Source organism: Mobula hypostoma, chromosome 10 (genome assembly GCF_963921235.1).
Source record: "Mobula hypostoma chromosome 10, sMobHyp1.1, whole genome shotgun sequence".
In the NCBI taxonomy this organism is placed as follows: domain Eukaryota; kingdom Metazoa; phylum Chordata; class Chondrichthyes; order Myliobatiformes; family Myliobatidae; genus Mobula; species Mobula hypostoma.
This window is the reverse complement of record NC_086106.1, coordinates 104595341-104622232: the sequence shown is the minus strand read 5'-3', so window position 1 is coordinate 104622232 and position 26892 is coordinate 104595341. Positions and strand designations below refer to the sequence as shown.

General features: G+C 41.3%; 2 protein-coding genes across 5 annotated transcripts in view; both read right to left on the bottom strand.

Moving 5' to 3' along the window:
• Positions 1–1517, bottom strand: part of LOC134353083 (pre-mRNA 3'-end-processing factor FIP1-like) — a 60143-nt gene extending 58626 nt beyond the window's left edge. For 2 of the 4 annotated variants that reach the window (XM_063060967.1, XM_063060969.1), the window contains exon 1: positions 1154–1514. In XM_063060967.1, the coding sequence (XP_062917037.1) occupies positions 1154–1256 (103 nt within the window). In that variant the 5' untranslated portion in view covers positions 1257–1514. Of the gene's footprint in view, positions 1–1153 lie in introns of all 4 variants that reach the window. The other 2 variants (XM_063060968.1, XM_063060970.1) reach the window with 2 other exon arrangements.
• A 7649-nt stretch (positions 1518–9166) lies between these two features.
• The window catches only part of chic1 (cysteine-rich hydrophobic domain 1), a 62691-nt gene continuing 44965 nt past the window's right edge, over positions 9167–26892 (bottom strand). The window contains exons 5-6 of the mRNA XM_063060962.1: positions 22111–22170; positions 9167–12784 (exon numbers count right to left, since the gene is read on the bottom strand). Coding sequence (XP_062917032.1) covers positions 12734–12784; positions 22111–22170 — 111 coding nt within the window. The 3' untranslated portion in view covers positions 9167–12733. The remainder of the gene's footprint in view (positions 12785–22110; positions 22171–26892) is intronic.

Here is a 26892-nt window from a genome sequence, read left to right as displayed (position 1 = left end):
GACTGCAAATTAAGTTATGAGTTTCTTCAGAAAGATGTGAAGACTATGGATAGGATGCCAAAGAAACTTACTAAAACTATACTGAAATTCTGCAGAAGTAGGTGCTATACTTCCTGTAACAGAGAAGGTTACAAGGAAATCTAATAGAGGAACTTGCAGGATTATGAAGAGTAGGGGGAGGTAGCAATCAAGAAAGCAAAAGAACCAGAAATAGAATGAAGCTGATTAGTAAAATAACCAAGATAAAATAGGATCTTTTTTTGTTTTTACACAGCAAATTATGGTCTGTGATGCATCAGCACGATTATTAACTGAAGCAATTCAATTAGAGTGCACAAAATCTTGGATAAGTAGCTAAAAAAAATGTTGCAAGTCTGGAGAGAGGGACTACTTGGGTTGTTCTTACATACAGCCAGTACACACTCAAGTCGTCTTAGGGCCTCCTTTCCTACTGCAACCATTGTGATTCTGGGATACCATCTTTCAGATGAGACGTTAAACTAAGGCCCTCGGGTTGACGGTGAAATTCCCAAGGCACAATTACCAAGAATAGATGAGTTATCCCTAGTATTTTGGCTGATGTTTATACATTTGTTTATTCGACCTTGCAGTGCAGAAACTCATTCTTGCGTTTCACATTACCCACCAGAGACAACTTCCAAAAAGTACTCCTCTGGTTGCAATGACCCCCATGACAAAGTTAAATCGTAAAAACCGGAATAATATACGGGACCAACCCGTCCTTTCTAGTTAGCTGGCGACCCTATAAGCCAAATACAAGATACTACACTTGTTTATTGCAACAGATTTATAAATAAAAACTTAATGCATTCCTCCACAAGCTGCCAACTGGTGAGAGAACTCAGTGGTTGTCCCTCCCTTTGCAATAAACTTAGAAGCTTGGAGTGCGTCGAGTGAATTGCTTGCAAGCGTTCTGCAGTGTATGAGCAAAGAGTAGACAGCGTTAATGTTCAAGCAACCTTGGAGAAGGGACAGTGCGCGCATTTTGTTAGGCCGACACAAAGGATTTCGACCCTTTAAGGGAAGTGTTTAGTCGAGTACATGCACCGTTCGCAGCCCCAAGAGGTTTCCTGCCAGCTCGCACTAACTCCGTCCAGAGCATTTACTGTGGGCAAAGAAAGGACAGGCTCACCTCCGTACAACCAGCTCTCCTCCTCATCGTCCAGGCCGCTACCACTGCCCGGTGCTGCCGTAGACTCCGCGGCCGAGCCCAGCGCCTCCATGTCGGTGGCCATTGCCGAGTGTTCGGGGGAGGGGGGTGGTGGTGGGAGGTGAGGTAGAGGCCGAGTTCGACCGACGGCACCAAAAGCCAGCACACGAAATTGAGATCTTAAAGACTGAGAAAATGTCGCTGGGCCGCTCAGTCAGTGGCGGCCAGTATCGAGGAGCTCACCCATTCCTGCTGGCGTCTGCCGTACGCTCCACTCTACCGAGACCGTACCGCCATCCCACCGGCGCGCACCTCCGCTAGGTCATAGCGCCCACCCGCTTTCGACCTCAATGGTACAATCACAGACCCACACCACTCCATAAGCGTTCATCTTTAAAATAAGTACTGTTTAAAAAGAGTCGTTATCCCCAGCATGTTTATAAGACAATTTTCTGTCTGTCAGGGTTAGGTTCTATTAATTTCCAGCAAAACAATTTCCCTTTTAAAAATTATGCTTTCACTTGCTTTGCAATTCTATCAAAATTAATTAACTTTACATGTAAATCCATTGGTATTTGCTACAATGGTTTTAAAGTAATCTTAATAATACATTTAAATAAATTAGCATCATTTTGAGTCATAGTCATACATTATTGATCCCGGGGGAAATTGGTTTTCGTTACAGTTGCACCATAAATAATAAATAGAACCATAAATAGTTAAATGGTAATATGAAAATTATGCTAGTAAATTATGAAATAAGTCCAGGACCAGCCTATTGGCTCAGGGTGTCTGACCCTCCAAGGAAGGAGTTGTAAAGTTTGATGGCCACAGACAGGAATGACTTCCTATGAAGCTCTGTGCTGCATCTCGGAGGAATGAGTCTCTGGCTGAATGTACTCCTGTGCCCACCCAGTACATTATGTAGTGGATGGGAGACATTGACCAAGGTGGCATGCAACTTAGACAGAGGGCTAGAATATCGCAGCATTCATCATCAGGGACCCTCACCAGCCAGACCATGCCCTTTTCTTGCTACTGCCTCAGGACTAACACCACAGGATTCGGGAACAGTTATTACCCCTCAACCATCAAGCTCTTAAACCAGTGGGGATAACTTCACTCAACTCCACTCCCATTCAGATATGTCCATACATGGCCTCCTCTACTGCCATGATGAGGCTAAGCTCAGGTTGGAGGAGCAACACCTCATATACCGTCCAGGCAGTCTCCAGCCCCTTGGTATGAACATAGAATTCTCCAGCTTCCGGTAATTCCCTTCCCCTATCCCTATGTCACTCTGTCCCCTCCCCTAGCTGCCTACCACCTCCCTCTTGGTTCCTCTTACTACCCATTGTGCATTCCCCTATTCCTTCTTCACCTTTCCTGCCTATCACCTCCCTGCTTCCCCTCCCCCACCCCTTTATCTTTCCCCTTACTGGGTTTTCACCTGGAACCTACCAGCCTTCTCCTTCCCACCCTCCCCCCCACCTTCTTTATAGGGCCTCTGCCCCTTCCCCCTACAGTCCTGACGAAGGGTTCCGGCCCGAAACATCGACCGATCTTTTCCACGGATGCTGCCCAACCTGCTGAGTTCCTCCAGCGTGTTGTGAGTGTTGCTTTCACTCAACTCCAGTTGCTCCATAACTGAATTGTTCCCACAACCTGTGGACTCACTTGTAGGAACTCTTCATCTCATATTTATTGCTTGTTTTTTATTATTTTTTTTAAATTTGTATTTGCACATTTTATTGCCTTTTGAATATTTGTTGTTTGTCAGCCCTGTTGGGTGCCATCTTTGGTTCTTGGATTTACTGAGTATGCTCTCAAGAAAACAAATCTCAGGGTTGTATAGGTGTTCTAAGTTCTTTGATGATAAATTTACTGTGAACTTTGAAAAGTGAGGATGTGATGCTGAGGCTTTAAAAAGAGTTGATCAGACCGCTTCTGGAGTATTGTGAACAGTTTGGGGCCCCATATCTAAATAAGGATATGCTGGTGTTGGACAGCATACAGAGGAGGTTTACAAGAATTATCCTGGGAGTGAAAGGGTTAATGTATGAGGAGTGTTTGATGGCTCTGGGCCTATGCTGGCTACCATTTCGAAGAATGAGCAGAGTATGGGGGTGGGGTTTCTCATTGAAACCTATAAATTATTGAAAGGCCTGGATAGAGTGGACATGGAGAGGATGTTTCCAGCAGTGGGAGAGACTAGGACCTGAGAGCCTAGCTTCAGAATAAAAGGACGTCCCTTTAAGATAGAGATGAGGAGGAATATCTTTAGCCTGACAGTGGTGAATCTGTGGAAGCCACATCATTGTGTATACCTGTATACTGTATATAGAGGTTGATAGGTTCGTGGTTAGGAAGCATATCAAGGGTTACAGGGAGAAGGCAGGAGGATAGGATTGAGAGGGAATAATAAATCAGTGATGTCTGAATGGCAGAGCAGACTCAATGGTTCGAATGGCTTAATTCTGCTCCCATGTCTTAAGGTCTTAAGACAAGAGAGACTGCAGATGCTAGAATCTGGATCAACAAGATGCTGGAGGAACTCAGCATGTCAAAGTCAAGTTTATTGTCATATGCACAAGTACATATATGTACAGTGCATTGAAAAATCGACTTGAGCAGCATCAAGGCACGTGGAATCAAATTTCAGCATTCACAAAAACATACGTTAAACATCAAATATACACAATTTTTACAAGAAAAAACAAAATTAGAACAAAAAAATCGATTGTAGTGCAGTGATCAAAGTTGTCACGGTGTTGCTGTACTGAGATAGTGATTAGGGTTATGCAGGTTGGATCAAGGAGGGTTAGGCAGCATCTATGGAAGGAAATAGACAGTCAACGCTTCATCTGAATGCAGAATTATTGATTTAGAAAAGGGATATTGATTTTACGATTTCCCAATTTCACATTTTCTTGTTTTCACCCCTTCTTCTTTATGTTCATGCTCCTAACTGTATAACTTGACAGTGATTGTTAGGGCTAATTCCCTATGGATAATTAGGTCACATGGTATGCAACACACTGCAGCCGATCTTTATATTCACTTGCCGAGTGCTGTATGGCTCTTCCAAAGCACTTTAGGAACTGGAAGTAGCTCTTAAAAGGTCTCTGTTGGACACCACAATAGTCTTGCTGTGTATACATGCCTGAGTTCTAGATTAAATTCCAGAGGAATGATGTGAGGGCTGAACATCAAAATGTTAAACCTTGACTTGTTAAGGAGCAGAGGAATGTTGCAAAGTGCACAAAGCCGATCATGAAATCTCAAAGATTAGGAAGAGCTGTAATCTGAATAAATTCTGTACATATTATCTGAATCATATTTATTAACATTGAAACATGTTGTGAAATATGTTATTTTGCAGTAGATAGATCTTCTGTTGTTGCCCAGGAACTTGAAGCTGCTCATACTTTCCACTGCCGTCCCCTCTATGAGGACTTGCATACGTTCTCCCAAGTTCCCCTTCTTGAAGTCTACAATCTATTATTTGGACATGCTAACAGCTCTCGCCCTTTCTTCTTACTCTTCTCTGCCAAGACGGAATTAATGCCATGACTCCCCAGTAGTGATCTTTGTATTCTCCACCTACCTGCATCATGACCCCATTTTATACTCCTCATGGAATACTGAAATTTTAGGCAAATGTAGGAATATTCTATAAAACAGTTTTGCAACAACAGTTGGAAAAAATAATCCTGCAACTAATTCACGAGTAGTTTATGATCTCTTTAAGCATCGTTGGTTAGGAAGGCTTGGGAGAAGCTTGGCATCCTTCTTGCAGTTTAACATTGTCTTCAATTGTACAAGGTTAAGACACTCTAACCAATGTCTTGGCAGCTTTTGGTACAAATCTACATTGCAGGCTGAATATTCATAATCTGCTTGCTTTATATTCTGTGAATGATGTTTGTGCATATGTGCAAACCTGTTCAGATAAATGGAATCTGACACATTTCCCACTGGATGCATGCCTATGCATCTGAGGTGAGGCTGTTTGGTCTCTGATGGCATGAATGCCAAAGCCCAGTTTCACACCTACTATATCAAAGTCACAACAACTAGAAGTTTCAGAATTTGATTCACAGCCGTCACAAAGTTAGCTAACCTCAGTGAGACCAATGCAAAAATTAGTATTGTCACGTCTAGCCTAAATAGCAAAATAAATTCAGAATTTTTCTAATCATGATGGAAGGAGGCCTATGCCTATATGGCCAAGAGTTGTTATTATATTAGCCATTACTAATAAGCAATATGATGGCATCCTTTACCTGGCTCATGTATTCTTTTCTGGCCTGAGAATTGAATGAGTGCAATGGTGCAAAGTGAAACTGAGACAAAATTGCACGGTGATGCACATCAATCAGATTTGACATTTGCAGGTGATGTTTAGATTCATAGATTTACACAGCATTTAGGAGGCAATATAATTGTTCCAAGACGTTATGCAACAGTGAGATAATTTTGCCATTTAATAAAGGAGCTGGTAGTCATAGTGGTGTTACAAACTGTAACGTTTTAAAAATAGACCAGCAGCAAGAGACTTTACACTGAGTCAGGTTTTAATGTTAAAACCACTATCTTTATTAGTATCTACTCATAATATCGTAACTTAACCAAGATAAACAAATGTTAACAGTGTTTGGGGAAATAAAGTTTAAAGTCTTAAGATGGTAAAGTAGGGAAAGTTCAGTCATCCATAGAATAAGTGACAGGAGAGAGATATTTGTAATCCAGGGTGAAACGTAGAGAAAAAGTGGTTATGTCGAATTAAACAAGAGTATCATCCTTGAAGATCTTGTCTGTCGTTTTGTTCCAAATCCTCATACAAGTTATCACTGAAAGTGATCTGTCACAGGGATATCGTCTTCAAGGGATTAACACACAACATACCCAGGCAAGGGTTAACACACGAGTGGTCTCCACAGGATATCCCAAAAAAAACACTCCTTTGGGATTATACAAAGTGACCGACACACATTCTGTTATGCACTCCATGCCGATGGTTAATCCACATAACAGAGTTCCAAGCCTCAGCTGCGACAAACTGAAGCTACCAGCTTCCCAGTTTCTCTGTCTCTCCCTCTTGAATGACTTCTGACCGTGACTGTCTGTGTCCTTGTTTTAGTTAACAAGCTGCAAGTCAGTCAGTGAATAACATCATAGTCCCACCTCATTTAGGCGCTCTTGAAGTGACAGTCCACAGTAAACGAAACCTGTGGGTTCGTAACAGTGGTAGGTGTAAAACTGTAACTCTCAATGCAGCTGAGCAATCTGGAAGACTTGTCAGCCAAATGGATTCCATATCCAGATTCTGAATGAAATGTTGAAAGGTGCTACACTGTTTGATACCTTTAGCAATCCTGCAGGTAGAGCACTACAGCAATATAACTGGTCAAGACTAGATGGGTCAATTTGGCCTAGGATATGCTTCCTGTTTCTGTCCCAAACATTTTCTGAACCTTCAATGTCATGCCAATGACAGTTTGACCACCTTCTGCTCCCCATTTATTGTTTGCTACAGGAAGCCTTGAAGACAATCAGAAGGAATAGCCAAGTCTTTATGTATATTTAAAAGAGGTTGATAGACTCTTGATTGGGCAGAGCATAAGGGATATGGGGGAGGGGGGGGGAAGGCAGGAAATTGGGGCTGAGAGAAAAATGGATCAGCTACGATGAAATGGTGGAACAGACTCAATAGGCAAAATGGCCTAATTCTGCTCCTATATCTTATGGTCTTCTGGAATATGGGCATTAAGTATGAAACTAATGATTCAGGAAACACAGAGAAACCTTAAAGGAACTTAACAAATTGGAAAACTATGTAATCCTCTGATGTCAAACATATCTTTGATTCTGATTGGCTGGTGGATCAGAGCAAATATCAAGAGATTCTCTATTCTTAATAGTGTTTAGAAAATGAGAGAGTATAATGGAAAATGTTGAAATGCCAGGAAAACATTCGAAGTCTGGTTGTGCTATGGTTGGGATGGGGATAGTTTTCAAGGATGAGTTTCAAGAGAAAAAGAGCCATCAGATCACCCTCTTTTCCTTGGAGTCCACAGGTTCATTTTCCAAATGAGTTTGCCCTGGGAAGAAGATCTAATGTTTTGGCAGTTCTTCCAAAAGGCTTACAGAAGAAGCTCTGTAATTACCAGCCTTACGGAAAATGGAGACAGCCTAATCTTGCAGCTTGTCTATTCTTCACTATTAACACCACACATAAGCCAGCCTGCCACAAATTCCTGGCATCTGTATTGAAGGTTTTACATGACAGTAAGTAGGAGGGCTTAGACCAACTATTTACTCTGGACAAGATAATGAGGTCTGTCCATTCCTTTAAAGCAATAAAACTCCTTGAAGGGATTGTTTGCCAAAGGATTTGTACTTGGCTCAGTGAGATTGGATTGGCACAGAGCTAATCTTTGTCAACACATGAAAAGGGAAAAAAGTTAAGAAATTAGCAACCAATTTCACAATTCAATGTAGATTACATATTGTCTAAGATAATTTGTTCTGGGGTTGGTAATTCATTCAGATAAGATCTATTCTGTACACGGCAAGATGACATCTGAGAGACATGTTACTCAGTGGTAGTACCACAAATAAAAGGTGTATGGTATCGAACAAACTTATTATGATCTTTTATTAACGAATAGCTTTTAAATTGTAAATAAAAGGTATGATTGGATACTTAAATAGCTAATGGACAAACCATACAACTGAGTCTCTGTTTCTGTTAATTGCAGTCACCATCATTCTGAGTATGATATATCCTAGACCATGATTGTTCTTGGCAAATTCTACAGAAGTGGTTTGCCATTGCCTTCGCCTTCTTCTGGGCAGTGTCTTTACGAGATGGATAACCCCAGCCACTATCAATACCCTTAAGGGATTCTCTGGCATCAGTGGTCGCATAACCGGGACTTGTGATATGCACCATGTGCTCCCTTGACTTCATGTTACTGATTCCAGTAGGGTCTTTATAGTTAACCAAGACAGACTGGGCAACAGCATCTTCCCTCAGGCTATGAGACTAAATAATACCTGCCACTGCTGTGGTCTCCTTACTAGGACAGTGAGCTATTTACTGCTTACCTGTGCTGCACATTACATGCATTTGAATTATATTTAATAAATTATTTATGGTAATATCTTGTGTTATGTGTTATGTATTGTGATCTGGAGGAACATTGTTTCATTTGGTTGTATATATGTACAGTCAGATGACAACAAACTTGAACTTGAACCTGAAGTTTCAGTACTTAGTTTAATGCTCTTCGTATATTAGTCACCTCAGAATCAAGTGAGAGAGCAGAGCTGTGAAGCTTCTTCTGAAATTAGTAGTATGAAAATTGACCAACAAATGGTGCCAAAGATGGATTTGGTGCAGACAGTTTTACCCTTCAATTAAAAGGGTGAGAATAAGGGAAAGCTTAGGTAAACCTCAAAGATTTAAGAGAATTTCAATACTTTAATAAGTTAATTTTGAGTGTTTTATTGCCTGTAAATGTCACAACTGGTGTTTCTGATATTTGACTGAGTGATGGGCATAGCTGAACCAATTATGAGATTTCTATAATATTTACAGTGTAAAGTTATCTTTTTTCCCCCCCAGGATAAAGTAAAGTAACCAAATCTGTGCAAAACACTTCTTTTAAAATGATGGGAACTAGTGCTCTGAAGAAAAATAACTTAAGAAAATATGATTTTACCTATTCAATTTGATTTAGTTAGCAAGCAGTGAATATCCTACCATCTCCATCTTCTTTAGAGGCTGAAAAGGGTATAGCATATAGAAATTAATTGGTTTTAATGACTAATAAGCAATCCCTTAACATCACTACCTACACAGAAATCCATTACACAAAATTAAAACGTTGGGTTGATTGTATTTTTGTAATAATTACATTAAGATTTAATAAGGGCACAATGAAGATTGGAAGAAAATCAAAACATCATACTATATTTAAACTTACTTTATTTATACATATTGATAAATGACTTGGTAAATTGAAAAACATCAGCTGAAAATAATACATTCCAGAAATAGACAAATAGCTAACAGTTTAACTATAACAACATGGACTTTGGGAAAGGAGTGGAGAAGAGAAGAAAAGGAATTCAGTCATAGAGATTCAAAAAACTGTGTTAATGATTGTTTGAGCTAATAGCCTGTTAAAATTTTCTAATGCCATGTACAATTCACAAGTACAGCATTTTACTGTTTTGGCCAATACTTTTTTTCACAAAACACTGGATTTTTAATCACGTACTTATCCATTGCACTACAGTACATTCAACATTTTAGCACGTAGTTTGAATGGAAAACTTGAAATACAGTACAAAAAATAATGATCAGGTACTTATTTCTTCTCTTCTCCTGCTTGTTTAATAATAAATACGTAAAGCCAACATTACACAAATAATGTGAATCTTTGCAAATTTAACTCCTTATTCAAATGAAATGTATTTATATCCATCTGCTGACATCACTTAAAAAACTAACATGCACCATTTGGTAATTAATGTATTAAGTAATGTTACTAAACAACTAAAATGAATTAAGAATGTGTGTTCTGCATTTTTCACTTATAAGGTTGACAGCAAATAATAGTTTTCATTTTGATGTAATTTACAAGTGTCGAATCTATCATGCATTATGATCTTGATTGTTGGAACAATTATTTTGTTTTTGAAACTGCTTTTATCCACAAGCAGGTTTGAAGAATTTGCATCCTCAATAGTATAAAACTGCAATTCCATTTTTGTCATTCTGCAGTTTAGATCCATATGTGGCACATTCAAATAAACAAAATTCAAAAATAAACATTCCCTTCCTTCCAAAAAGATCAATCCATTTTTTAAATACAGGCTTTTAAAAGACATTGTGTAGGAATATCAGGCTTCACAGGTATTGCCTGAAGATTTCAAATTATTATTACATTACAATATTTTATCCATTTATGACAAAAAGTTCTGGCAAAAAGCACAATTATGGTAAATTAGGCAACAAAAAGCAAGTATGCAAAAATCTTCCAGATTGTGATCCAACATGCCAAACACACAAGCTTTTAAAATCTGATGTGTATTAAATTTTACCTCATAATTAGATGGTGGTTATGTCCTTTCTTTCCTATTGCAAGGTTTAGCGACTGGTGCATGTACTTATTTTAAAACTAATCCACCCAAAACTGAAATGAGAAAATATAATACAGGATCTGGTTCACTTTCCTTATACAGGTCGACCTTCACTAATCCGACTACCTGCAATCCGGTTCCTTCGATAATCCAGCACTGATTATGCTTAATGTGATCCTTCTGTAATTTGGCATTTTCACTAATCCGGCACTCCTCAGGTCCCAATGCTGCCGGATTAGTGAAGGTCAACCTGTACTAGTTTGTTGATTATAAACTAAATGGTAATCAACATGCTTTGTGTACCTGGGAACCTATTTGATTCATTAGGAATTACCATGAAATTATCTTGGTCAATTGTGACTTGATGTATTTGTAATCCATAAACCTTTATAATAGTTTAATCCTATACTTGTACTGAATTCTGTTATTTTAGATTAACAGGCAAAACTCTCATTGATTTCAGTAGATTGGGCAACTACTCCCACAGGTATAACCACAGTTATTTTGGCACTTCCAGCAGAACTCAACCAATTTTACTCAGTTTAATAACTAGTTAAAATTTGCAACTGACAATTTTTTAAAAATTCTAGAAATTAAAATATGGCTTACTGTAAGGGAGATAAGGGATGGAAGTTGAGTGGAAGGGAGCAAGTAGCAAAAATGGATCCTTAAAGTACTACGTAAAAAGTGAATTGACTTGACTATAGTAATTTAGGCATCTAGGAAAAGCCAAGTTTATGGGCCCATCTTTACTTATATTATCAGATTCTTGAAATAATTTACCAGGATGTAGAGCCAAACACATTAACCACATTAAAAATGTGGTTGGATACGGTGACAGAAGATTTAGGGTATTACAATATTGGTTTCATTGCATCAAAAAGGTCAACTTCCTAATCTCTAACACAAAAATAGATTACCCTCTACAATCAGAAAAATGTTGTTCTGAATGCAATACATATCTGGATTGGGTTCACATGTTCTGTGATAATACAAAGAAAACCTCTGTTACTCCTAATTAATTTCTTCAATCAAAAAGTTACCAAAAAACCAAAAAAAAAAGGAAATTTAAATTCAATTCTTAAAAGTTCAGATGATCAACTTTTCATTAAGAGGTATAATGATATTTTAAATATAAAATCTGCAATGCAAATTAACATTGCAGGATGTTCAGTAACATATATATCCTTACTAACATTTTCTCCTCTATCTTTGGAGATGTAGATATTCCCATTTCATAACAGCATGCTTTGGAACAAGAAGAATTAATATATATATATATATATATATATATATATATATATTTTATTGAAGTATGGATTGATAACAAATCATTCCCTACAATAATAACTTCCAACGTTCAATCAGCCTGAAAGTAATACTTAACAGGAATCAAACTTGAGGGTTACCAACAAAGACAAGAACACTTTCTCAAATCAATATTTTAGTAAATTTAAGGGAGTACTAGCAGGATAAAGACGAAGTAAACAGATTTTTGGCCCATGAGTGTTGGGTGGGAGTGGTTAACGACTACTTATCACTGGAACCATAAGAAAATGACCTCCTTTAATTGCTACGTGCTTGTTCCTTCATCCATTTACTGAATCACCAAAATGAGATACAACATTCAATTTTATTTTCAATGATTAGCAGAGTAAATGACCAGAATACTTGAGAAATTCAGTTGCTGTCAGAAGTATTAGGGGAGAAATTAGTTTTGGTCGTGAGCATATTAATCATTACATGCACTTGCCTCCAAAATCTTAGTTCCATTTAATCCAACTTTCAGGAGTCAGGCACACTGTAGTTGATGCTTCCCATCAATTTCACACTGGTGACCTAATTATTACTCCCCTGATATGCTTTATCCATTACACTTCCTTGGTCACTTTCAAATGTAGTATATATTAGATTTGTGTTTCTTTAAATATATATACTTCAATGGGAGTAATTGTTCCTACAATAATACCAAGGCACTTTCTCTTCCGGTTGCATTGCTAATCTCATTATGAATACAGAATACAGATTGAGATCTACGCATTATCACATTTAATCAAAAATGTCCTTCTACATTTCAGTATTTGGGGATGTAGTAAAAGAGCAACATCTGTAAACATTAACATACCACACTGTACAATATGAACTGAAGCATTATGTACAAGACTGAAATTCTTTCAAAGTGAAACAACTCGGTCTTTATCGAGTGAGTGAGTGCAACACTTCAAAGAAAGAAAATAATACATGTGCAAAATATGCTTGTGAAGGAAAAAGTACATTAGGAAGGTATCTACACTCACTACAGTAGATTACTCTTAAAACAGGTGTATTGGCAGTCATCTGTTCAGGTATCTACAAGGCACTCAGGGCAGGAATGATATGCTTTTTCTTGACGGTTGGCTTTTTTTCTTAGTCCGGTCGGAATATAGGAAATTTTGGTAAGAATTCTATTAGTATTACCTATAAAGAACGAGAAGAAGTTACTTTGTCCTTAAACAACATTTAGCATTAAATATTCTCGAGACAGTAAAACAACCTAAAATGTGTATTTATAAACACATACATAACACATTTAAAAAAAAGATATACTCTATTCTAAACAAAACAGGAGAGTTACTACTTTAATAATTCTACCTAATAAAGTGACAGTTTTGTTTGGTATAATTCCTCAACATATTCACAGTATTTCTATATGGGACCAATACGTAATTGCATTTGTCACATTATTAGCTAGAAGGCCTATTTTATTAAAATGGAAAGATGCCTCTGCTCCCACTTTGATACAATGGTTCTCTCAGGTGACATTATGTCTTAGTTTGGAAAAAATTAGAAGTCGAACTTTTGATCCTAAATTTGACTTCGAGAAAAGGTGGGGTTCTTTTGCCCATTATTATCATTTGACTTGAGTTAATAAAGATGGTCCTTTTCTGATGCTTGGTTATATGGATTTGGTTGGCGGTTTGATGTCTTTTTTTTTATGGACGCTTGTATGGCGCATAGCTCAGAGTTTGTGCTCCAAATGGGTTTCCCCCCTTTTTTTTTAGTTATTAGGGGTTTTCTCTGTTTTAGTTAGTAGAGGTTCTTTTTTTTTTCTCTCTTTCCTTTTTTCCATTAAAAAAAGCTTTAATACTTTGTTTTTTGATTATTATTGATATACTGTTCAGCTTGGTTGATAGTTTAACTCTTATTCTACATATGGATATGTTATCTTGATTATTTTGATGTATTTTTCTCTGTTGTTGATTTTCAATAATAATTAATAAAAAGATTTAAAAAGAAAGTGAAAAAAATATTTCGACCAAAGCTATTCTTGAGGCAACCATTAAAAATCAGAAACAACAAACAATCTGCTGGTGAAACTAAATAGGCCGAGTGGCATCTCTAGAGGCAAAGAAATTGTCTACATTTTGGGTTGAAACCCTGCATCAGGACTGAGAATACAAATTGATTAGAATCAGAATTAGGTTTATTATTACTGGCATATGTCATGAAATTTGTTAACTTAGCAGCATCAGTTCAGCCAGGATAATGAAAATAGGACTGCTCAGACAGGAGCCCAAATTGATTGGAGAACTGAGGGTAAAAGGATAATGGCCAGGTCAATGATATATTGAGGCACCAATAAACGGAAGGCAGATGGAATGAAGTGGAGGTGAAGGAAGGGTGGAAGTGGAGACAGCTATTGGAAGGTAACAAGCAGGAAAACTGTTCCTGTTCCACCACACCCCTTCTCCACTTTATACATAGTCATAGTCATACTTTATTGATCCCGGGGGAAACTGGTTTTCGTTACAGTTGCACCATAAATAATAAATAGTAATAGAACCATAAATAGTTAAATAGTAATATGTAAATTATGCCAGTAAATTATGAAATAAGTCCAGGACCAGCCTATTGGCTCAGGGTGTCTGACCCTCCAAGGGAGGAGTTGTAAAGTTTGATGGCCACAGGCAGGAACGACTTCCTTATCACGCTCTGTGCTGCATCTCGGTGGAATGAGTCTCTGGCTGAATGTACTTCTGTGCCCACCCAGTACATTATGTAGTGGATGGGAGACATTGACCAAGATGGCATGCAACTTGGACAGCATCCTCTTTTCAGACACCACCGTCAGAGAGTCCAGTTCCATCCCCACAACATCACTGGCCTTACGGATGAGTTTGTTGATTCTGTTGGTGTCCGTTACCCTCAGCCTGCTGCCCCAGCACACAACAGCAAACATGATAGCACTGGCCATCACAGACTCATAGAACATCCTCAGCATCGTCTGGCAGATGTTAAAGGACCTCAGTCTCCTTAGGAAATAGAGACGGCTCTGACCCTTCTTGTAGGCAGCCTCAGTGTTCTTTGACCAGTCCAGTTTATTGTTAATACGTATCCCCAGGTATTTGTAATCCTCCACCATGTCCACACTGACCCCCTGGATGGAAACAGGGGTCACCGGTACCTTAGCTCTCCTCAGGTCTACCACCAGCTCCTTAGTCTTTTTCACATTAAGCTGCAGATAATTCTGCTCACACCATGTGACAAAGTTTCCTACCATAGCCCTGTACTCAGCCTCATCTCCCTTGCTGATGCATCCAACTATGGCAGAGTCATCTGCAAACTTCTGAAGATGACAAGACTCTGTGCAGTAGTTGAAGTCTGAGGTGTAAGTGGTGAAGAGAAAGGGAGACAAGACAGTCCCCTGTGGAGCCCCAGTGCTGCTGATCACTCTGTCGGACGCACAGTGTTGCAAGCACACGTACTGTGGTCTGCCAGTCAGGTAATCAAGAATCCATGATACCAGGGAGGCATCCATCTGCATCACTGTCAGCTTCTCCCCCAGCAGAGCAGGGCGGATGGTGTTGAACGCACTGGAGAAGTCAAAAAACATGACCCTCACAGTGCTCGCTGGCTTGTCCGGGTGGGCGTAGACACGGTTCAGCAGGTAGACGATGGCATCCTCAACTCTTAGTCGGGGCTGGTAGGCGAACTGGAGGGGATCTAAGTGTGGCCTGACTATAGGCCGGAGCAGCTCCAGAACAAGTCTCTCCAGGGTCTTCATGATGTGGGAAGTCAATGCCACCGGTCTGTAGTCATTGAGGCCGCTGGGGCGCGGCGACTTCGGCACAGGGACGAGGCAGGACGTCTTCCACAGTACAGGAATCCTCCGGAGCCTCAGGCTCAGGTTGAATACATGGTGAAGTACTCCACATAGCTGAGGGGCACAGGCTTTGAGCACCCTGGTACTGACACCATCCGGTCCTGCAGCCTTGCTTGGGTTCAGACGTTTCAGCTGTCTTCTCACCTGTTCAGCTGTGAAGCCCACCGTGGTGGTTTCGTGTGGGGAAGCGGTACAGTCATGAGAGCAGGCTGGGGGACTGTGAGGAGGGGTAGGAGGGGAGAGTGGAATATGTGTTGGTTGGAGGCCGACAACAGATGGCTCATGTGGGGAATGGGCAGGGGCCACAATGTCAGATCTGTTAAAGAACAGGTTAAGTTCATTGGCCCTATCTACACTGCCTTCAGCTCCTCTGTTGCTAGTTTGCCGGAACCCAGTGATGGTCCTCATCCCCCTCCAGACCTCGCTCATGTTGTTCTGCTGGAGTTTCCACTCAAGCTTCCTCCTGTACCTGTCTTTAGCCTCCCTGATCCTGGCTTTCAGGTCCCTCTGTATTGCCCTCAGCTCCTCCCTATCTCCATCTCTAAATGCCCTCTTTTTAGCATTCAGGATGTCCTTAATGTCCTTTGTCACCCATGGCTTGTTATTTGAATAACAAAGGACAGTTCTTGTCAGAACATTGCAGTCCACACAGAAGTTGATGTAATCAGTGATGCACTCAGTGAGCCCATCAATATCCTCTCCACGTGGCTCACAGAGTGCCTGCCAGTCTGTCATCTCAAAACAACCCTGGAGCGCCTCATAAGCCTCCTCCGACCACTTTCTCACTGTCCTCGAGGTTGCAGGTTTACTCTTCACCAGAGGCACGTAGCAGGGTTTTAGATGCACCAAGTTGTGATCTGACCTTCCCAGTGGGGGAAGGGGAGAGGAGCTGTATGCATCCTTAATGTTAGCGTACATCAAATCCAGAGTCCTCTCCCCTCTGGTTGTACAGTTCACATACTGCGTGAAGTTGGGCAGTGTTCTAGCCATGGTAACCTGGTTGAAGTCACCCGAGATGGTAATGAGGGCACTCGGGTGCTGGGTTTGTAATCTGGCTATGACGGTGTAAATGCTGTTACACGCCAACGTCGGGTAAGTGACTAGTTCCACTCTCTGTTCTTAATCTTAATGCAGGGCTTCTTCCCTCTCCCCACCCCTCTATAGATGATGTTTGACCCATTGAGATCCTCCATCAAATTGTTCATTGCTTCAGAATTCAGCACTTATGCCTCCATTAAGAATCAAATGTATGGAGCTGATGACTTTACTAACCTTTGCATCCTCCCTTCACTTTAACTCTAGGTCTGTGACAGATTAGCCAATTGCAAATAGAGCAGCTGCCAAAACACATTGTTGCCCACCCAGGGACATTGGGGATGTATTGCTGAATGAACAGCTCCAGTTCTTGCAGTGAAAATAGACTTACAGGTGTTTCAGGATTTTGACACAGCAAATCCAAATAAGGCTAGCATGCAACACATGATTTTCTGGGGTGGGGATGATAATGTTTGTAGGTTGTGTTGTTGCCATGCGCCTGGTGTCCTTGTCTATAGCAGCAAGAGCTTGCGCAGTTGGAAGTGAATGTTGTGCATGGTGGATGAGTTGCCAATGAAGCAGGCTACTTTAATCTGTACAGTTGCAAACTTTCAGAGCCATAATTGCATCCATCTAGGAAAATAAATTGCATTTCACTCTGCTCATAACTCACATCTTTAGATGGGGAGGGTGATATGGGCTCTGAGTCAGAAGAGTCCCTCAAAACAGAATACCCAACTTTTGAATGGCTTTAACCACAGTGAAAACATGGCTGATCCGGCCAAGTTTCTAGTCAAAGGTGACGCCAATGATTTTGACAGTGGGATAACTTGATAATAGTAACTGATTGTCAAAGAGAGGTGGTCAAATATTCTTCCTGGTTATAGTCAATGCTTTGGATTTGCATAATAAGTGCCAATCAAAAATCTAACTTCAGCTTGAATACGGAATTGCATTTGGAGTTGTATGCAATCAGTAAACATCTTCTGAAGTCATGATGCAAGAAAATCATTGGATAGAGAAACATCCCACCTTAGCATGAGAAACTTCTCCGAAAAGGTTCTGAAGCTGAGATAATTGGGCAACAGCCCAAGTTTCCTTTCCGCACATTATAACTTAAATGCAGAGTTTTCTATGCAATTCCTGTTAACTTTGTTTTTCCAAGGAATCGATTAAGTCACTTCGGAACAAATGTTGTTTTAAAGGAATTTTCTGTAACCCAACATCAGGAATTAAATTTTTTGTCAATATTTGGGCATAACTCTAATGAAGTGTGCAGAAGAGCATTCACAGCAAAACCCAATGTAACTTTGGTGAGCAGATGCTGTTTGAAAGTACTATTGACCAGGGTAATGGTGATTAGAGAGTAGGTTAATGGAACAACTGCTGCAATAATGGGGCACTCGCTAATTTGTTTGCTCTCTTTCTGTGATCAGGACGTACCCGATTTCCCTCTGTGTTCAAGTAGATGACAGTGTTGTAGCAGTATTGAAAGAGTTTGAGTAGAGTTGCAGCTAATCGTGAGTTAGATAGCAGGGAAGGTTCAGACATAAAATGGAGACACTGCCTAGTAGAGCAGTCAACAAAGGAGTGGTCATTGACGGAGTGATCTGAGGCAGAGTGGTAGGGCCAGGGGTCTGGGATATTCCTGATCGAGTCCATGATATCCTGAAGTGGAAAGAAGAACAGCCAGAGGTCGTGGTACATATTGGTACCAACAACATAGGAAAAGGGAGGAGGTCCTGAAAACAGACTACAGGGAATTAGGAAGGAAGCTGAGAAGCAGGACCTCAAAGGTAATAATCTTGGGATTACTGCCTGTGCCAAGTGACAGTGAGTATAGGAATACAGCGAGGTGGAGGATAAATGTGTGGCTGAGGGACTGGAGCAGGGGGCAGGGATTCAGATTTCTGGATCATTGGGACCGCTTTTGGGGCAGGCACGACCTGTACAAAAAGGACGGGTTGCACTTGAATCCGAGGGGGACCAATATCCTGGCAGGGAGATTTGCCAAGGCTACTGGGGAGAGTTTAAATTAGAATTGCTAGAGGGTGGGAACCAAACTGAAGAGACGGAGGAAGGGGCAGTTAGCTCACAAATAGAGAAAGCATGGAGACAGTGCGAGAGGGAGGATAGGCAGGTGATAGAGAAGGGATGTGCTCAGACCAGTGGTTTGTGATGTGTCTATTTTAATGCAAGAAGCATCATGAACAAAGCAGATCAGCTTAGAGCATGGATCAGTACTTGGAGCTATGATGTTGTGGCCATTACAGAGACTTGGACGGCTCAGGGGCAGGAATAGTGCCAGAATTTAGACGTTTCAGAAAGGACAAGGAGGGAGGCAAAAGGGATGGCGGGGGGTGGGGGTTGCTGTGGCACTGCTGATCAGAGATAGTGTCATGGCTGCAGAAAAGGAGGAAGTCACGGAGGGATTGTCTACTGAGTCTCTGTGGGCGGAAGTTAGAAACAGGAAGGGGTCAATGACACTACTGGGTGTTTTTTTTTATATAGACCACCCAATAGTAACAGAGACATCAAAGAGCAGACAGGAAGAGAGATTCTGGAAAGGTGTAATAATAACAGCGTTGTCGTGGTGGGAGGTTTTAATTTCCCAAACATTGATTGGCATCTCCCAAGAGTGAGGAGTTTAGATGGGGTGGAGTTTGTTAGGTGTGTTCAGGAAGGTTTCCTGACACAATATGTAGATAAGCCTACAAGAGGAGAGGCTGTACTTGATCTAGTATTGGAAAATGAACCTGGTCAGGTGTCAGGTCTCACAGTGGGAGAGCATTTTGGAGATAGTGATCATAATTCTGTCTCCTTTACCATTGCATTGGAGAGGGATAGGAACAGACAAGTTAGGAAAGCGTTTAATTGGAGTAAAGGGAAATAGGAAGCTATCAGGCAGGAACTTGGAAGCATAAATTGGGAACAGATGTTCTCAGGGAAATGTATGGCAGAAATGTGGCAAATGTTCAGGGGATATTTGAGTGGCATTCTGCATAAGTACATTACAATGAGATGGAAATGATGGTAGGGTACAGGAGCCGTGGTGTACAAAGGCTGTTGAAAATCTAGTCAAGAAGAAAAGAAAAGCTTACGAAAGATTCTAAAAAAGTAGGTAATGATAGAGATCTAGAAGATTATAAAGCTAGCAGGGAGAATGAGATTAGGAGAGCCAGAAGGGGCCATGAGAAGGCCTTGGTGAGCAGGATTAAAGACAACCCCAAGGCATTCTATAAGTACGTGAAGAGCAAGAGGATAAGACATGAGAGAATAGGACCAATCAAGTGTGACAGTGGGAAAGTGTGTATGGAACTGGAGGAGATAGCAGAGGTACTTAATGAATACTTTGCTTCAGTATTCAGTACTCAGTAAAGCTTGAGTACATAGACATTAAGAAAGAGGATGTGCTGGAGCTTTTGGAAAGCATCGTGTTGGATAATTCTCCAGGACCAGACAAGCTGTACCCCAGGCTACTGTGGGAGTGGAGGGAGGGGATTGCTGAGCCTCTGGGAATGCTCTTTGCATCGTCAATGGGGACGGGAGAGGTTCCGGAGGATTAGAGGGTTGTAGATGTTGTTCCCTTATTCAAGAAAGGGAGTAGAAATAGCCCAGGGAATTATAGACCACTGAGTCTTACTTCAGTGGTTGGTAAGTTGATGGAGAAGATCCTGAGAGGCAGGATTTATGAACATTTGAAGAAGCATAATATGATTAAGAATAGTTAGCATGGCTTTGTGAAAGGCAGGTCGTGCCTTAAGAGCCTGACTGAATTTTTCGAGGATGTGACTAAACACACTGATGAAGATAAAGCAGTAGATGTAGTATGGATTTCAGCAAAGCATTTGATAAGGTACCCCATGCAAGGCTTATTGAGAAAGTAAGGAGACATAAGATCCATGGGGACCTTGCTTTGTTGATCCAGAATTGGCTTGCCCACAGAAGGCGAAGAATGGTTGTAGACAGGTCATATTCTGCATGGAGGTCGGTGACCAGTGGTATGCCTCAGGGATCTGTTCTGGGAACCCTACTCTTCGTGATTTTTATAAATGACCTGGATGAGGAAGTGGAGAAATGGGTTAGTAAATATGCTGATGATACAGAGGTTGGGGGTGTTGTGGCTAGTGTTGAGGGCTGTCAGAGGTTATAGCAGGACATCAATAGGATGCAAAATTGGGCTGAGAAGTGGCAGATGGAGTTCAACCCAGATAAGTGTGAGGTGGTTCATTTTGGTAGGTCAAACATGATGGCAGAATATAGTATTAATGGTAAGACTCTTGGCAGTGTGGAGGATCAGAGGGATCTTGAGGTCCGAGTCCATAGAACACTCAAAGCTGCTGCGCAGGTTGACTCTGTGGTTAAGAAGGGATATGGCGCATTGGCCTTTAACAACCGTGGGACTGAGTTTAAGAGCTGAGAGGTAATGCTTCAAGCTATACAGGACCCTGGTCAGACCCCACTTGGGAGTACTGTGCTTAATTCTGGTCACCTCACAACAGGAAGGATGTGGAAACCATCGAAAAGGTGCAGAGGAGATTTACAAGGATGTTGCCTGGATTGGGGAGCATGCCTTATGAGAATAGGTTGAGTGAACTCTGCCTTTTCTCCTTGGAGCCGGCGGAGGATGAGAGGTGACCTGATAGAGGTGTACAAGATGATGAGAGGCATTGATCGTGTGGATAGTCAGAGGCTTTTTCCCACGGCTGAAATGGCTAATACAAGAGGGCACAGTTTTAAGGTGCTTGGAAGTAGGTACAGAGGAGATGTCAGGGGTAAGTATTTTATGCAAAGAGTGGTGAGTGTGTGGAATGGGCAGCCAGAGACGGTGGTAGGGGTGGATACAATATGGTCTTTTAAGAGACTCCTGGATAAGTACATGGAGCTTAGAAAAATAAAGGGCTTTGGGTAACCCTAAGTAATTTCTAAAGTAAACACATGTTCGTCACAGCATTGTGGGCAGAAGGGCCTGTATTGTGCTGTAGGTTTTCTATGTTTCTAATCCAGGCACACCAATTTTTACCTCTATAGCCAAATTGTCATTAGGACTGACAGCCTTTGTTTCAGCAAGTAGGCTCAGCTATTTCTTAATACATTACACTGTTTATTGTGATGATGGCGTCATCAGGAGGAAAATAGATGAATCATCCATTTTCAGATTCAGATTAATTTATTTATCACATGTACATCCAAACATACAGTGAAAAGCATCATTTGTGTTAACAACCAACACAACCCAAGAATGTGCTAGAGGCAGCCTGCAAGTGGTGCCACACATTCCAGTGCCAACTTTGCAGTTTTGACTAGGAATGATATCAAAAGCCTTAACTTATCTTTTGTTCGCATATGATATCGATACTCTATGCTATCCAGTGGACCCCGCTACAAGTTGTTCATGCATGTAGTAGGCTTGAATGAGATTAAATTCAGATGTGAAACTCTCCAGCATCTTCTTCACATATGACATTGCCTAAGCTCATGAGAACAGGTGAATGTCAATGACCTTAAAATCATTACCAGTTACTTGCATCTCCTCAGAAGACACTAACAAGCTATATATACACACATGTCAAAAATTGTATGACTAGAAAGCAGTTGTACTTACATATTCCATCATGTTACTGGACTCACATTTCCTTTTACTTAACTTCCAGTGCAACCCAAGCTAATTCCAAAACAAGAAAAGTAAATTTAATTGAGGAGAAATTATTATGAGACAAAATTCATAACAGTGAATAATGCAAGACTGAAGGTGCTGTATTTAAATGCACATAGCATTTGTAAAAAGGTGGACAAACTCGTGGCGCAATTAGAGATTGGTCTGTATGATGCTGTAGGCTTCACTGAGTCGTGGCTGAAAGAAAGTCATAGTTGGGAGTTTAACATCAAGGGATATACTCTGTATCAGAAGAACAGGCAGGAAGGCTTAAGCAGTAATGTGGCTCTGTTGGTAAGAGATGGAATACATCTTCAGAAAGAGGTGACATAGGGTCAGAGAATGCCAAGTCTTTGTGGGTGGAGTTCAGAAAATGCAAGGGTGAAGAAAAACATTATGCAAATCATATATAGGCCTTCAAATAGTAGCTAAAATGTGGGATTGAGATTGCAAAGGGTACTGGAAAAGGTATGTAATAAGGGTAATGACAAAATTGTAATGGGAGACTTCAACATGCAGCAGGATTCGGAAAATCAGGTAGGTGTCAGATCACAAGAGAGAGAATTTGTTCATAGTCATAGTCATACTTTATTGATCCCAGGGGAAATTGGTTTTTGTTACAGTTGCACCATAAATAATAAATAGTAAGAGAACCATAAATAATTAAATAGTAATATGTAAATTATGCCAGTAAATTATGAAATAAATCCAGGACCAGCCTATCGGCTCAGGGTGTCTGACCCCCCCCCCCCCAAGGGAGGAGTTGTAAAGTTTGATGGCCACAGGCAGGAGTGACTTCCTATGACGCTCTATGCTGCATCTCGGAGGAATGAGTCTCTGGCTGAATGTACTTCTGTGCCCACCCAGTACATTATGTAGTGGATGGGAGACATTGTCCAAGATGGCATGCAACTTATCGACAGCATCCTGTTTTCAGACACCACTGTGAGAGAGTCCAGTTCCACCCCCACAACATCACTGGCCTTACCAATGAGTTTGTTGATTTTGTTGGTGTCTGCTACCCTCAGCCTGCTGCCCCAGCACACAACAGCAAACATGATAGCACTGGCCACCACAGACTCGTAGAACATCCTCAGCATCGTCCGGCAGATGTTAAAGGACCTCAGTCTCCTCAGGAAATAGAGACGGCTCTGACCCTTCTTGTAGACAGCCTCAGTGTTCTTTGACCAGTCCAGTTTATTGTCAATTCATATCCCCAGGTATTTGTAACCCTCCACCATGTCCACACTGACCCCCTGGATGGAAACAGGGGTCACCGGTACCTTAGCTCTCCTCAGGTCTACCACCAGCTCCTTAGTCTTTTTCACATTAAGCTGCAGATAATTCTGCTCACACCATGTGACAAAGTTTCCTACCGTAGCCCTGTACTCAACCTCATCCCCCTTGCTGATGCATCCAACTATGGCAGAGTCATCCGAAAACTTCTGAAGATGACAAAACTCTGTGCAGCAATTGAAGTCCGAGGTATAAATGGTGAAGAGAAAGGGAGACAAGACAGTCCCCTGTGGAGCCCCAGTGCTGCTGATCACTCTGTCGGACGCACAGTGTTGCAAGCACACGTACTGTGGTCTGCCAGTCAGGTAATCAAGAATCCATGATATCAGGGACGCATCCACCTGCATCGCTGTCAGCTTCTCCCCCCAGCAGAGCAGGGCGGATGGTGTTGAACGCACTGGAGAAGTCAAAAAACATGACCCTCACAGTACTCGCTGGCTTGTCCAGGTGGGCGTAGACACGGTTCAGCAGGTAGATGATGGCATCCTCAACTCCTAGTCAGGGCTGGTAAGTGAACTGGAGGGGATCTAAGTATGGCCTGACCATAGGCCGGAGCAGCTCCAGAACAAGTCTCTCCAGGGTCTTCATGATGTGGGAGGTCAATGCCACCGGTCTGTAGTCATTGAGGCCGCTGTGGCGCGGCGTCTTCGGCACAGGGACGAGGCAGGGCGTCTTCCACAGTACAGGAATCCTCCATGCCAACAAGATGGCTTTTTAAAGCAGCTTGTGCTCAAGCCTACTCGGGGAAAGGCTATCTTCGATTGGGTGTTGTGAAATAACCCAGATTTTATTAGTCAGCTTAACATAAAGGAACCCCTAGGAGGCAGAGATCATAATATGATTGAATTCATACTGCAATTTGAGAGGGAGAAGCCCAAGTCTCATGTATTGCAATGGAATAAAGGGAATTACAGAGGCATGAGAGAGGAGCTTGCCCAGGTGGATTGGAGGATACTGGAGGGGGATAACGGCAGAATAGAGGTTGCTGAAGTTTCTGGGTATCATTCACAAGGTGCAGGATAGATGTGCCCACAGGAAGCAGTAGTTCTCAAATGGCAGGGGTAAGCAACTGTGGCTGACAAGGGAAGTTAAGGGCTGCATAAAAGCCAATGAAAGGGCATACAAGGTAGCAGAAGGGAGTGGGAAGTTGGATAATTAGGATGCACTTAAAATCCAACAAAAGGCAACTAAAAAAGCTACAAGAGGAGAAAAGATGAAATATGAGTGCAAACTAGCTGATAATATAAAGCAGGATACTAGAAGTTTTTTCTGTTATATAAAGAATAAAAGAGTGGTGAGTGTTGATATTGGACCACTGGAAAATTATGCTGGTGAGGTAGTAATGGGGGACAATGAAATGGCAGATGACTGCTTCAGCCTTTAATGTGGAAGACAGTAGCTGTCTGCCAGAGGTTTGTGAGTGCCAAGGAGCAGGTGTGAGTGCCATTGCTATTACAAAGGAAAAAGTGCTAGGCAAACTGAAAGGTCTTAAAAGGTGGATGTCACCTGGACCATACGTCCTAAAAGAGGTTGCTGAAGAGATGACAGATGCATTGGTCATGATCTTTTAAGAATCACTTGATTCTTGAATGGTCCCAGAGGACTGCAAGATTGCTAATGTCACTCCATTCTTTAAGAAGGGAGGAGGGCAAAATTATAGGCCAGTTAGCCCAACCTCAGTATTTGGAAAAGTGTTGGAGTCCATTATCAAGGTTTCAGGGTAATTGGAGACTAAAGGTTAAAATAAGTCAAAGTCAGCATGGTTTCTGTAAAGGGAAATCTTGTCTGACAAATCTGTTTGAATTCTTTGAGGAAGTAACAAACAGGGTGGACGTCATTTAACTTAGATTTTCAGAAGGCATTTAATAAGGTGCCTCACATGAGGCTGCTTAGCAAAATAAAGTACTATGGTGTTGCAGGAAATATACTGGTATGGATAGAGGTGAGGCTGACAGGCAGGAGGCAGCAAATGGGAATGAAGGGGGCCTTTTCTGGTTGGCTCCAAGTGACTAGTGTCCCTCAGAGGTCAGTATTAGGACCGCTACTTTTCACATTGTTTATCAATGATTTATAGTGGAATTAATGGTTTTGTGGCAAAGTTTGTGGATGATACAAAGATAGGTGGAGGGATAGGTAGCACTGAGGAAGCAATATGATTGCAGCAGGACTTAGACAAATTGTAAGAATGGGCAAAAAAGTGGCAGATGGAATTCAGTATTGGGAAGTGTATAATAATGCATTCTGGTAAAAGGAACAGTAGTGCAGACTATTATCTAAATGGGGAAATAATTCAAACGTCAAAAGTGCAAAGGGACTCAAGACTCCTCGTGCATGACTCCCAGAAGGTTAATTCACAAGCTGAGTCTGTGGTAAAGGCGCCAAATGCAATGTTGGCATTTATTTCAAGGGGAATAGAATATATAAACAAGGACACCATGCTGAAGCTTTGTAAGACACTAATCAGGCCACACTTGGAGTATTGTCAACAGTTTTGGGTCCCTTACCTCAGAAAGGATGTACTGTCATTGGAGAGGGTCCAGAGGAGATTCATGAGGATAGCTCCGGGAATGAAGGGTTTATAATATGAGGAGTGTTTGGCAGCTTTGGGCCTGCACTCACTCGAATTTAGAAAAATAAGTGGGGATCTCACTGAAACCTACCAAATGTTGAAAGGACAGGTGGATGTGGAGAGGACGTTTCCTCCGGTAGGGGTATCTAGAATTAGAGGGCACAGCCTCAAAATCGAGGGGTGACCTTTTAAAACAAAAAATAAGGAGGAATTTTTTTTAGCTACAGAGTGCAGTGGGGGCCAAGTCTGTGGGTATATTCAAAGTGGAATTGATAGATTCCTGAATGGTTGGGACATCAAGGAGTATGGTAAAAAGACAGGTGTAGGGGGTTGAATGGGATTTAGGATCAGCCATTTTGAAATGGCAGAGCGTACCTTACATGGCATAATTCTGTTCTTATGTCATTTTGTCAAATTTCAAGTGCAAAAGTAATCCAACCTCAACTATCTACAATAATAAAAAAATCAGTGAATTATTAAACCATCTGCTTGCAGAATATTGGAGGATTTTGGTGACTCAATTATCCTTTTCCAATTCAATGCTCATTCTGCACTCTCTCCAAAGACTCAACATCCTTCTTATAATGGAGCGACCACAATTGTATGTAATCCTCCAGATGCGGTCTAACTAGAGTTTTATAAAGCTGCAGCATAACTTCCCGACCTTTGAACTCAATGCCCTGACTAATAAAGGCAAGTATGCAATATGCCTTTTTACCCACTCTATCAACCTGTGTAGCCACTTTGAAGGAGCTATGAACTTGGATCCCAAAATCCCTCTGCTCATCAACATTGTTAAGGGACTTGGCCGTAACGTACTACCTCTTTACATTTGAGCTATCAAGGTGGAATGCTTCACATTTGGC